The sequence below is a fragment of the Phocoena phocoena genome, chromosome 18 (assembly GCF_963924675.1).
Source record: "Phocoena phocoena chromosome 18, mPhoPho1.1, whole genome shotgun sequence".
Classification (NCBI taxonomy): Eukaryota; Metazoa; Chordata; class Mammalia; order Artiodactyla; family Phocoenidae; genus Phocoena; species Phocoena phocoena.
The window spans coordinates 8,636,434-8,650,330 of record NC_089236.1 but is presented as its reverse complement, the minus strand read 5'-3'; the positions used below and the strand labels follow the sequence as shown (position 1 = coordinate 8,650,330).

The window sequence follows — 13,897 nt, the reverse complement described above, 5'->3', positions numbered from 1 at the left end:
TTAAGTTATGAGTAAGAAGCCCTGGGTCTGAGTATTATCTCTGCCATTTAATGTGTAATCTCAGGGAGTCATGTAACTTCCCTGTACCCCAGTTGCCTATTATAATAAGATGAAGACAATTTTTATCACATAGGTTTTTAGTATGGATTTGAAAGCAACTGTAGTTGAAACTGGGTGTTCACTAAATATTTAACAAATGTTTATAAAAAGAAGACACTTCTCAAAGTTTTGGTACACCTAGTCCATGTGTACTATATAGAGCTTCAATCATTTTACAAGGTCTTGCCTACGGTATATCGTGTTCGCTTTGGTTTTGTAAATCCCCACTCTAAACCATTTTATGCCACATCAGTGGTATAGTGAATACAAAACTGATGCATTCAGAGATTACAATTTTCTCATTCTAAGGCCATGTGCTTAACGGAATACATCCCTACCTCGGGGAGCTAGAACAGCCAGTCTTCAGAATCTTTTACTTAAGCATCGCCTACAGTAAAGAGAGTTTTGTGTCTCTGAGAGGCTATTGATGGATTACTTTCAATTAGGTGTAGCTTGGTTCAAAATAAAGAGCTTAAACTGAGATCAGTAAGTCCTTACATTTCAGAGTTAGTGACTTCAGATTTGTTTTCCAGAGAAATATGCAACGTCTGTCAGAAGACAGGACAGGGCCCAGGACAGGAGTGCATAAAAGGTCCTTCCTTTTCAGGGTAATGAGAGAAGTACGTGGTGACTTATGAAATGCCAGCCCATATCCAGTGCCAATGCGATGTACAAAATAACGAGGTAAAGAAAAGTAGCCCCAGAACTCTGTCAGTTCATCACCATTTTAAGATATTTTAAAATGTTCTGGTTCTCAGTGAGAACTGCTGGTCAACCCTTTTGGGAGAGTTTTCATGAGCAGCTTGGACACAACGGGGTCATTTCTTTGACTCGGCTAATGCTTTCTGTCCTCATTTCTAAGAAGAAATTTTTGGTTTCAAAACAGCAATGATTTTTAATAGACTTCCACTAACGGTGCCTTCCAGAAAAAAGTCAGTCATTTAATAGATTCCTTCAAGGGAACTAGAAGGTACACAGTGAAACATCTGGCACCTTGGTGACGCCTGCTCTTGAGGTGATGGAGATGGTCACTTTTTTCTGCATCTTCCTCCACGGGTGTTCTAGACTCATGCCCTTGGTCAATGGACATTTTAATTTTCAGTGTACCAATAGGAACATATTTAATGAAAACAGCAATCATCATAACAATGTAGAAAGTATATTGGAAAATATTTACTAATGAAGAAAGATTCTGTGAGGTAAGTTCACATCAAGTGAAATGGTGCATACTTATAGTCCTGTCATTTACCACTTAGAAAGCTGGGGGGTGGGTAATAGCACCCGAGAAGTTAATGCAGGCTCCAGTGACACCTCTAGTTATCCTCATACTTGCAACTCTGTCTCAGGTTCCCGGCCACTCCTTCTTTTGTTACCTGTGTAGAGATACTCGGGTTGGTAAGCTGGCTGCACTGTTAGAGTCTTGGCTTCACCCATCTCTCGAGTCTGCAGGAGCACGGAAGCAATTGCATGGAAATTGCTGTTGCAAGAGAGGGCGATCAAGAGGTGAAGAAGCAACTTTTTGCTGTGTTCAAAGACTTCAGGCCGGTAATGGTCCAAACCTGGAAGAAAACGGTGGAATCTCTTAGCATAAACAAATCTTCAGCTCGTTTAGATTCCAGGGATAGTAAAGATTCCAAGATACCCAGGAGGAACATGTTAAAAGAATGTTTAGTTTTCTTTGTTATTGTTTGTGTTACCGACGTAAAGAAGCTGGTCCTAGGCAAAATAAAATGTTTTATTCCTTAAATCAAATGTTCTCATAAAGCACTGATAGACGGGCTTTTCTTGACCTCTCCATAGCATCTGACATGCTTAGCATTCCTCTTTCCTGAGATGTTCTCTCCCCTGGATCTCCCTGTTACTGAAAGATTCTAATTTTCTCTCTCTCTCTCTCTAACTGAACTTTTGAGTCTCCCTGCCTGGCTGGTTCCTCTTCCCATTTTTTTGCTCTACAACTTGAGTATTTTAAAATCTCAGTGCTTGGCCCTCCACGCTCTACATTCTTTCTCTCTGTGCATCGACTGTGTCTCATGGCTTAAAATGTATCACGTCGAACCAAAGACCCACAAAGAGGCCCAACCTGTTTTGGATATCTTTATAGAAATAGCACTGGCAAGGTACTGCTCTACATTGTAGTGATAGTACAATTTTAAACAATGACTGATCAACTAGAATTTTAGAGATGTCACAGAAAGACAGTGAAAAACGGAAGGACTAGATATTTTGGAAATGAGGAAAAGCAGGATGTCCATGTAAAAGGAAAGCTCTATGGGTGACTTCCGTAGGTTTTGGACCCTATTGGCTAGAATTCCTCTTGGTTCCAGTCTTACCTAAGAAGACAGCATGGAGTAGCAATGGGAGATGAAGAGCCCAGTCTTCTCTTACACTGTGATCCACCACCATCTCAGTCATAAAAATGACAGCAATATTGCACCTAATCAATGAAATGATGAAATTAATGCAACTTCTGAAGAGGATGAAAACACACTGATAGATCATTAGGTCACAATTACATCCAACTTGTAAACCTTGTTGAAGAATTATGTAAGGCCCTTATTCCAGGGAAATGGAGTTTAACTTCTGACACAGCACAGAGCTCTATGAGGAGAAGAAACTTCAGTTGAGCTAATTCACATAATGGGGATTCTACTAGTTACTAGGCAATAAGAGCTGAGGAATGAAGAGAAACAAGACAAGGGCTCTCTCTTCAAGCTGCTCACAATCTAAAAAGCATAACGGAACGAATACCCATACCAAGGTGACATCAAGGAAAAATTCAGAGGGCTACAAGGCAGCTTTGCACCCTGGTTAATGGCTGACCAGACTCTGCCAATATGCTGATAGCTGCAGATCAGGTCAGCAGGTTCCCTCTGATTTCAAAGGTCATTTCATTTGATGGGACCTGGAATACCTTTCCCTCTTTTCATAGGAAGAAAAGTCCATTCAAAGTTAAGTGATCATTTCCTTCTACCTGTACATGCTACTCACCTATGGAGCGGCCCCCGGGGAGTGATGGTCTCTGGAAGGTAGTCCACCAGGGGGGCCCAGCATCCTCCAGTACAAGGCATGGGTAAGGGCTGTGGCTGTTTGGTCTCTGTAATAGTCAACAGCCAGCCAGTATAGGGAGAAATTGGGTCATCTACAGAGTGAGAAACACAAGCGTGCTTTAGTTTCAGGGAGAGGAGGCTTTTATTTTCCCTACTTGACTTTTTAGAAACTTACAAATTCATGCTTGTAAAAATAACTCTCTAACCATTCCATTTGGTGAGCATGAAATTATATGATCAAATGGGTTGGAATTACTTGATTAAGTTTCTTTCATTCCTTTGTTTCTTGGCTATCTAATTTATGGTGATTCATTATAGAGTGATTAAAAATATGAAAATATAGATACACAAAAAGAAAAACATTACATCACGTGAATTCCCATCACTGAGACAACTCGCTCTTTCTCTGATCTCCTCCATCTCAGTAAAATGCGATTCCTTATTTCCAGTTCGCTCAGGACAGGAGCCTTGGAGTCCTCCCTGACTTCTCCCTTACACCTCATATCCAACTTCTAATCATGATGATATGATGGTGGTGATAGTAATAATTAAAATAACAACGTTTGAACTAGCATAGTGAGTGCTTACTTTATGCCAGGTACTGGTCTATGCATCTCACATATTAATAACCCAATGACGGGCACCTATTATCCCTATTTTATCAAGGGGACGCTAAGGTTAAGTAATTTGGTACCATCCACATTACTCAGTGAGCTCTACCTCATCACAAATCTAGGATACGACCACCTCCATCACTACTATCCTAGGCTAAGCTCCCACCGTCTCTCCCTGCTTCCCTCCTTGCCCCTCTATAGTCTGTTCTCTGCAGAGCAGGCAGAGTCCTCCTTTTAAAACAGAAGTTCATTCAGAGTCCCTTCCTCTGCTTACCACTGGCCAGCAGTTCCCCTTAACACTCAAAACGAAATCCAGCAGCCCCATCAGGGCCTTTGAGGCCTGACAAGATCTTTCTCCTGTTTCTTGGCTTATCTCCTTCTGCTGTCCCCTGTGCTCACTGCACGCCAGTCACCCTGGCTCTCTTGCTGTTCTGTGACCGTGCCAGGCGCCGTCCACCTACCGTCCACCCCCCAGCTGCAGTGTTCTTCCCCAGATGGCCGCATGGCTCACTCCTTTACTTCATGCAAGTCTCTGCCCAAGTACCACTTTATCGCAGAGGATTTCTGTGACCACTCCATTTAAAATCCACCCCATCCCCAATCACTTTCTCTCCCTCTCTCTGCTTCAGTTCCCCTGCGGCACCGATTCCCCAGCGCCGACGGCTTCCCCCTCCTCTGCCTCTAACACAAGCTCCCTGAGAGCGGGACTTTCTCTATTTTGCTCCTAGTACACAGAGCAGTATCTGGCACGTCGTAGGAGATCAGTACATATATATTTTGAATGAATTAATGAACTTCCTCAACAAAATATTTTTAAAGTAAGCACAGCAACAAATTTCATGGAGTTATTTTTTATACTGCTCTCAACCCAGGCCAGTGGCATTCAAGACAAGCCACTGCACTTGGGGCCACGTGATATGATCAACGCATACGGCTTCAGACAAGCTGGCTTAATCCTGGGATAGACTTTAGTGTATGAAGAGGAAGGATGTTTTTATAACATCGTTAGGCAGTTTCTCCAAAATATAGTTTTTTTTGTTTGTTTGTTTGTTTGTTTTGCGGTACGCAGGCCTCTCACTGCTGTGGCCTCTCCCGTTGTGGAGCACAGGCTCCGGACGCGCAGGCTCAGCGGCCATGGCTCACGGGCCCAGCTCCGCGGCATGTGGGATCCTCCCAGACCGGGGCACGAACCCGTGTTCCCCGCATCGGCAGGCGGACTCTCAACCACTGCGCCACCAGGGAAGCCCTTGGTTGCGCTTCTGAAGGTAGTGAGAGGTAGCTGATTCAATGCCACTGGTCCAGTGCAGGACGCTGGCCTTAACAGTTAGCAGAGCTGATGGAGGGGATGCCCTCCTATGGCGAAAACTGAGGCTCCAAACCCACACAGGGACTAGAACCAAGCACAGCCCACTTCTCCTGGGATGTGAGCTGAGGGAGTCTCCAGGGGTTAAGACCAGGAGTCACCTCAGAAAGTGACTCCTGACTCTTTCTAACACACAAGCAAATGAGCAACTAGAAACCCGTCACTCTGTGCCATGAATGTGCCACATTTTTAGCCCAGAAAAGATTTTAAGCAGGTATAATAGTCACTCAGCTCAGTCCACTCGGTAAACTACCTACCGCGTGCCTCACTCTCGGCAAACTACCTCCTTGAATAGCTGTCCAGGTGAGTTAGTTGCAAAATGCACTTCTAAACAATTAGTTACTCTACACAACTAGAACGGGGAGCAGAAATGGGAGAACACCGAAGAATTAAAAAAAAAACACCAAACTTGTGAGATTTCTGTTAGGAAAGGACATGCTGTTTTTCGTTTCTGATGTTCTCAGATATATATCCAGTCAGCAAAAATGTGCTGCGAGGGATGAAGCTGACCTAAAACTGATTTTCTACAGTTAGGCCTAAACTGCTAGGACTCAGCTGCTATCCATCTTAACTAGCTGTATCCTTATTGTGGGGTTACAGACATTAGCATATGGCCTTGGAAAATAATCCAGATATGTTAAGTAGTTCTGAAAAAAAAAAAAAAAAAGCTTACATAACGCTGGTAGAAAACTGCTTTATAGACCGGGTCTAAATCAGTTTGCTTGTCCATTTTACTCAAGGTGGTATGGTTTTTTAATAAAAAATACACTTAGGAGGTACACATCATCCTTATTTTTGGGTAACCCAGACCATGAAGCCCTGGGCCACGAGGTCTCTCCTGATCCCTTCTCACTCTTCTCACCCTTGCTGATACCCTCAGGAATTCAGGGAGGAAGTAACTGCCCTTAACATATACCAGACGCCTGGCCATAAGGTTTTGGAATTGAGCCTGCTAACCTTTGCTTCTCTCGTGGCATACTCTATCCATCATCGGGTAGCTGGAACCAAACATGCATCTGGGAGGACCCAGTTACCAAAGTCCTGAGGGTATGCGTGCCTTATTAGACACACTGCTTCATCCAAGACAGCCAAAGTCAAGTTCTAGTACTTGAATGCCTGGGAAAGGATCTTAGCATATAGTTTATGTACTTTCTGTTATGAGGATCTGTTTGAGAAGCTTGATTCCATTTTCTCTTTCAATGAGGAATTGAAGATTTGAGCTCTCAGCACCCAAACTACTTTTCTGTGAACTCCAATTTCCCTAGCTAATATTAGTAACCTTGTGAAGAATATTACTGACACCTGACTCAATTAAATTCAAGTTCTGTACCCAAAATTTCCCATTAAAATGCTGTTTATGCTGGTATGACAAATTTATAAACATTTCTGGGTAAAACAGAGGCCATAATGATAATACTAGACTACTCTTTATACCTTATCTGCATTCACAGTAGTCTTTCCTTCCCTTTATAAACACTTCTATTACTTTTTCTTTTTGTCCCTAAAGTCAGTGATCTGAGTTTGTATAACGACACAACTGTTAGCTTACTTTGTTATAATTATCCCCTGAAATTCACCATTTTAAAATTCATAAGGAATATGAAGTTTTAATACCAGAGGGCTCTGAAGATGTATTTTCAAAATGATTGTTACTGTGTTACGGCGTTTTCTACCGAATTCTGGGTCCCATACCCAGAACAAAGAGATATACTTTGAAGGAGTCAACTGGCCAAAGTGCGACAATATCCCTAATGTAAAATCCACAGTCACAGAGTGCTTTGCTTTGTTATATCATGCCCGTCACATTCTGGGGGAGTCAGGATTTGACTGCCTAACCTTTTCATGATTCAGTTTTTCTGTCCTCAAATTCTGTGTCACCAAATATTGCATAGCGATGACTTTTCTTGAACCAACAACTCCATTCCTCCAGTACTGCTCTCCTCATCTATAAAATCTGGTCCTGCCTAGATTCAACTGTTTGGTGTCTGGATGGCAGAGCCCCTTGATGGGGCACAGAAAGGAGGGAAAATGCAAATAGCTTTTTTGTTTTTCCCCCCCAATCTCATACTGACCTTTCTAGAAAAAGGTTTTATAGGGACATAGTTAAAACTTAACCCAAGTATGGCAATATATATGGATTTTAGACATTCCTCCAATTGGTATTTTGAATGGCGGAGAATTGCCTATCTATATCTGCATTAAGGAGTAAAGTAAGGGCAACTGAAATGTGGTGTCATTAGAACTGCTAAGCTCTTACCCCGCTCTGCACATTTCCCATAAGAACAAAACAACTCAAAACAACCACTACAAAGGCCCAGTGCACTGACTTACAAAATGAACCTAACTCATGACATATCATATTACGATTTCCACCAAAATAGACAAATAAGTTCTACCAGATAGTTTACCGATTTCCTTAGCATACCTAAATGTCACTGGGAGTGTTCTTTGGTTCCAGAATTTCTGTAACTTGTGAACAAGTAATACCCATCACCTTCTGAGTATCTACACAACCTGTCCAGGGCTTAAACAAAATTAATGAATGCATTGACCTTTTTGGTTTTTCCAACGTCCCAAGGTACAATGAAATTTCTGTGATAATTTTATCTCCCAGTCTGGCAAGGTTTTCACTTGGCCACTGAGACTGTGCCGTTGAGATATTCAATGTGAAAACAAATCTATCCTGGGTGAGCTGACTCACAAGGCTTAAAGGTTAAATCCACTCCCAAGACAGGTCAATAAATTGAATGGAAACCTTTGTTTTCTCATGAGACCATTTCTTACTAGCCTTTCCCCAACTGCATTACCAAGGAAAAGGGCCAAGAATACAAAAATATGTCTTTAGGTAGTAGCCTGAAGTTTTAACAGCTTTGATTCATGCACTGCTTGGCTTCTTTTTACTTTTAAGAGGCTGACTTGCCCATCTACATAGTTGGATTAAGTAGTTACTTAATACTTATGGGCCCCTTTTTAGTGGTTAGAACAAGACTAATCAAAATACTCATTTTCTATTCTCCAACCCTTTGCCTTCCATCTGACCCCCCGCCCCAGCCTGTTGGTACTTACTTTTATCTTCGTCGTACGATCCTCCAGAGCTATTGCTGTATCTCGACTCCAGGCGGGTATGGGCTCTAATGACGTTACTGAACCTTCAAATACAAGAACCGTCGTGAGATACTGACATGTGGGTTTGTGCTGTGACACAGAAAAACATACTATTTTGGGGCAGCTAGTTCTCATGATCCTTTTCCTAAAAGAATACTGTAAAAAGTGGGTGGCGCAGTGGTTGAGAGTCCGCCTGCCGATGCAGGGGACACGGGTTCGTGCTCCGGTCTGGGAAGATCCCACATGCTGCGGAGCGGCTGGGCCCGTGAGCCATGGCCGCTGAGCCTGCGCGTCCGGAGCCTGTTGCTCCGCAACGGGAGAGGCCACGGCAGTGAGAGGCCCGCGTACCGCAAAAAAAAAAAAAAAAAAAGTGTACACCAAACATTCCTTTTGTCCGCGAGAGGGCCAGTGGTCACTCTTGCTCAGGAGCACAAGTTCAAACCTTGAAAAGAAACATTTCAAGACTAATATTTGAGTTAAACTAGAAAATTATAACATTTGTTTGGAAATAAAATGGGCATCATACCGAATAACATGAATCCTTTACTCACATGGTAACCTGGCATATGGGAGGTGTTCAAGAAATAATTACTGAATGATTGAATAAGTGAAAGGAGACAGAATTGGAAATAGTTGGAAACAAAAATAGTTTCATAACGAATTTTGGACTTAACCAGCTTTAAAGTTTTCCTTAAAGTGTTTTTAGGAAAAGGTGCTAGTTGAGGCATGATATAACCAGAGGGACTCTTTCTGTCTGGTCTCTCTTGTGGCTTAAGAAATAATCAAAAAAAAAAAAAAAAAAGGGAAAAAAGGGTTGAAGTATAATAACTTCACATACATTAACTCATTTAATCTCACTCACTCAACTTTGAGATAAGCATCATTTACTTTGCAAATGAGGAAACAGGCCGAGTGAGGCTAAGCAACTTGTCCAGTGTCAGGCCGAGGAAGGTGGCAGTACAGGGATGCTTTTATTGCCGTGTTGCCTCCAAGAAGGGGGGGACGCGATCTCAGGCTGAGCTCTCGCTCACTAGCTTGGTGACCCTGAGCAAGTCCTTTACCTCCTTGGGGACCCTGTTTCCACACCTGCCAAAAAGGAATAATAGTAACACCTCACCATTTATTTCACCCAATCTTTTGTTGGGACTGCTGTGGGAATCAAAAGAAATGATGTGAGAATTTCCAAAACTCCAAGTCGCCATCCAACTATAAGGTATTAATTATTATACCTCTACCTTGGATTTCTAGAATGCCTTTTTAGGGCACCAAAAACTTACAGATCAATAGCATTTTTACCATCTAAAGAGCTATAAGGTCAGGCAAGGGTGTGGATGAGGGTAAGTGTGGGTGAAATGGTACGTCTATATTTACTTTACATAAAATGATACAAAGTGGGTTTTGTCTACATTATTGACTGGGTGTTCCATCCTAACTGATAGCAGATCAACACTCTACTTCCCTCTGGAACACTAGAAAATACACGGCTATAGCCGTCCTCATCAATGTGTGGAGAAACAGTGATATTTCAGGAAAATGTACTGGATGTACCATTAGATGCTACCTCGTCCCAGGGTATAACCTCAGAACACTGCAACGATGATTTGAAATTTCTGAATATAGAAATGTATTGAGTATAAAGCCTGTGGTTTTATTCACTCTGTAGATATGTGCAGCAGCTTTTTTTTTTTTTTTTTTTTGGTCCTGACAAGCCACCTTTCTCCCAGTAACTTTGTATTTCAAATATTCTTCATTCTCTTATCTTTTGGGCTATTAATTTGTGAATCCATAAAACAGAAGATGGAGGACATCTGCTTACTTTCATATAAATCAGGCCACGTAATTGTCTAACTGGTACTTATGAAATTGGAAAAGTGACAAACCTATTACCTTCTGAAGAAGTTCTACAATCATATTTATGCTGATAAATGCAAAGATATAAACAGCATATGCAGAGCCCAGACATCATTCAACAGGGAATAAAAACAGGGTGATGAAAGAATTCCACATCTGGAGATTTCCACAGGACAGAGAGCTTTGCAGGCTTCCTAGCTCTTCAAGAATTGTGATATACATCGGTTTTACAATCGTGCTCGGGAAGGCCAGGCAGGGAAGAATTATAGAAAGGATGTCAATTCTTCTCTTTTCCTTTTGAGATAGATCTAAAGGATTGCTAGGAGGCGTTTATGATGCCAAGATGAAGGGGAGGAGCAAGCCCCTTCCAGACTATTCTCCTTATTCTAGAGAAGGTTGAAACCACAGAGCAGGGAAGTGTACACTTGGCAAAAAGAAAAGGTAAAAAACTGATTCCCAAGACTAAAATCTGCTGTGTTCATTTGCTTTCCTGGGTTGAAGAAAATAATTTTGGGTCTAGGTCCTAGAGGAATTTCAAGGACTAAGTAGACTGAACAGTCTTTTAATATAAAGGTACATGTCTTAGAAATGTTATCATAAGAATAGCTCTGCTAAGAGAAAAACGAGAAGCACAAAGTGTTTCCCTAAATTTTCTCTTGCTGATTTTGCTCAAATTAATTCTTACACAACTTTCTGTGGGTTACTAATCTCTACCCCTGTATCAACACAGATCACCAGAAACTTACATAGCTGAAGTTTATTGCTTTTAGTTCCTTATGAACAATCCTTTCGTGGCTTTTATCAATGGTTGATGTATTAAAAATACTTAAACGGTTTGTTTCTGCATATTTTACCAACTGTTATTTTAATTAAAAATATGTGTTCACTTTATTGTTTCATTTTAAAAACTAGATGATAAATACTTCTTAGAGCCACTTATTTAGTAGCTTCCGATGAATTGCTTTTGCTTGTTTACTTTTTGATGTACTGAAAGTTACAAAATTTGCTCTATTTTTCTTTTCTTACTTTGACTATTGAGGAACTCAATGTTAGGTTAATATTAACTTTTAGTAGTTCTCTTTAGGACTTTTGACATAACTATCTTACTTTCCTTTTAGCTTGACTCATTCTTTTACCCTGGTTTAACTGTAAGTTATCTAAACTTTATGTCAGTAGGTATGGTATTATTAAATATTTCTGAATTATATCTAAGAACGATTAACTAGTTGTAAAGGACATGGCATCAGGGCTGCCGCTTTGCACAACTCCATGGTGCCCCCTGGAGCCCAACAATGCATTCTGGTGACTGGTACCCCCAGGAATTGTGTCACACAGCAGCCAGGTCATTGGTATTTGTGACCAAGATTATCTCTGTAGGCTCTTTGTCTAGAAGGATGTAAAGAACAGAGTAAACAACTGTCTTGTGTAATGGGGTTAGTAAGAGGGAGGGAGAAAGGGGGGCTGGAGGGTGTTTGGATAGCTTATCCACCTCTGGGGCTGTGATGTTTCTCCAATTTTCATTCACATACTGAATAAACATTTTAAGAAATGATTACTATATGCAGCACAGTAAGGTAATCACTGAGGATAGAAATATGTATAAGAGCTACACAATCTGTTTTCTAAGAATGAAAATCTAGTGGTTGAGACACAAGTATGCTTACACGTATCTATACATCAGCATGACAGGGAGGAAGGCGGTAAGCAGATTGCAGAGAATAAGGATACTTTAGGCTGAGGGCACAGTCTACCTTCAAAGAAAAGACAGACTATATTAGAGAAATAGCATAGGCGGAATATAGGGTCAATGGAATGATAGTATCCTTTGTGATAGAACATTCATATAGGTATGATCATATATATAAATATGACCAGTTAACCTACCTATAGGTAGATAAACAGATATAGTCAGTATGAAATAACAGATGTGCACACGTATGTAAAAATGTGGGTAGCATCAGGCTTTGTAATGGCCAACAGAGATGTGGTGATAGAGCAGGAAAGCAAGAGATAAACAAGAAAGCCTAGTACAGATATTCTCTGGCTTCTTCATTTTAAAGGCTACCACTAAAAATTTAGGCAGGACACTCAGAACTCTGGTCCTAAAGGGGCCTTTGTAACGAGATGTTAATGTATGGAAATGTATCACCTTTCTACCCTTAATACAATTAAGATGAAAACTTCAGACTACACATTAAATGATAAGAATGTTACACTCCCACCAGAAAGTAGAAATATCTTTAGAGAATTTTTTTTTTTTTTTTTTTACCATGAGGGAGTTTTCCAAAGAAGGTACTGGCAAATATAGATGAAAAAGTAACACGTTAATTAATAATCTTGTACTGTCATTGATGCATAGAGTATGAAAATTATCCATTTCTGAGCAAGAAAGGCCTTTATTAGAGAACTGTAAAGGAAAAGGTCTATAATTCATGACCTACTGAGTTAGAGCATTTGATCTGAAGGCAAGCTCACAGGATAAGCATCTGCCTAAAAGCAGTGCAGCCAGCCAGTAATCAGCACGTCGAGGAATCTGATAAATGCCTCAATTAGAGAAAGAACTTTCAGAACTCCAGCCCCATGTCAGGTAATCCTCCACCTGTAGCCCCTGCTGTATTCTCGTGTACAGGGTGAAATCCTGAGGATGGTCACGAAGCATCTAGGGGCTTTTTAGGCTAAATGAATTATCTTCATTATTTGATCCACTAAATTTTCTCCAGTATGAATTTGTGAATATCTCATCCTTGTCATTAATTTCTTAAGTGAAAGGGCTCCCCATTATTTTTCACTAGAAAATACTCAACCTAAGGAGTTTTCAACACCATGAGGATCATTCTCATTTTAATTTTCAAATTTCAGTCCTGTTATCTCTCTTGGTTTGTCTCTCTGCTCTTCACAACCAACTGCAGGAAATGGTGATCTAGATTTTGCTTATTTATGGGTAGCTCCTAGACAACGTGGAGGCAGAAATACGAACAAGAGAAATATTACCATTAAAGAGCCAACAGGAAGGGGATTGAGACTTCTTTTAGACAGTGTTCTTGGTTAACCCAGATGTGACAGAGTACAGGTAAAAGAACAATGGTGACGTTTCACAGAATTCACCCCGAGATAACTACTCTGTCTCTAAGAAATTATTCAAGACCCAGATTTGAACATTTCACGTGGAAATTCCCTCTAACTCCAGATGGTCTGTGCCCACTAGCAGAACAACTTGTGGCTTTTCTTAAGCCCTGGGGTAAGTAGGCTTCAGCCACCAGAACAACACCTCTCTTAATCTTTCTCTCCTCTGGCATTGCTCAGCAGGAAACTGTTATCTTTAGGGATATACAGAGTGGAGTCTGAAAGTCAATCTGTGTTTCTAAAAAACAAAGAAGGATGCGTGCGTGTGTGTGTGGTGTGTGTGTGTGTGTAAAATTTACGAAGCCCCACAAATTTTGCTAATGCTTTGTATAGACAATTGCTGAAAGTTAAGCTGGATGTTAAACCAAATTTGTGCACCAACCTCTCATCAGATTCTTTCAATATCTTGCTTTCCTCAGCGTCTGGGAAACCGTCCTGGCCAGCAACCACTGTGTTGCTGCTGGAGGTGGTTCCTGTAGATGGGATTAAAGAGCAACACTTAGAAAGAAATACCTGCGCTGGGGTCAAGCTCAAGTCTCAAGTAATTCCAGGAAAGGATTTCCTGTAAAATCTGTTTGTGAGATTCCTTACATCTTCTGCAGAATCTCAGACATTCTAAACAACCTTCCAAGCCTGCCCCACTGCAATGGAGAATCCCAGACATCTGCTACGGTCAGACCAAATTCCTCAACTCT

The 13,897-nt window shown here is 41.1% G+C and overlaps 1 protein-coding gene across 2 annotated transcripts in view; it reads right to left on the bottom strand.

Moving 5' to 3' along the window:
- FRY (FRY microtubule binding protein) overlaps positions 1 to 13,897 on the bottom strand; it is a 251,865-nt gene that overhangs the window by 63,171 nt on the left and 174,797 nt on the right. For both annotated transcript variants that reach the window (XM_065896299.1, XM_065896300.1), the window contains exons 35-39: positions 13,585 to 13,675; positions 8,190 to 8,272; positions 3,088 to 3,238; positions 2,430 to 2,533; positions 1,473 to 1,658 (exon numbers count right to left, since the gene is read on the bottom strand). In XM_065896299.1, coding sequence (XP_065752371.1) covers positions 1,473 to 1,658; positions 2,430 to 2,533; positions 3,088 to 3,238; positions 8,190 to 8,272; positions 13,585 to 13,675 — 615 coding nt within the window. The remainder of the gene's footprint in view (positions 1 to 1,472; positions 1,659 to 2,429; positions 2,534 to 3,087; positions 3,239 to 8,189; positions 8,273 to 13,584; positions 13,676 to 13,897) is intronic.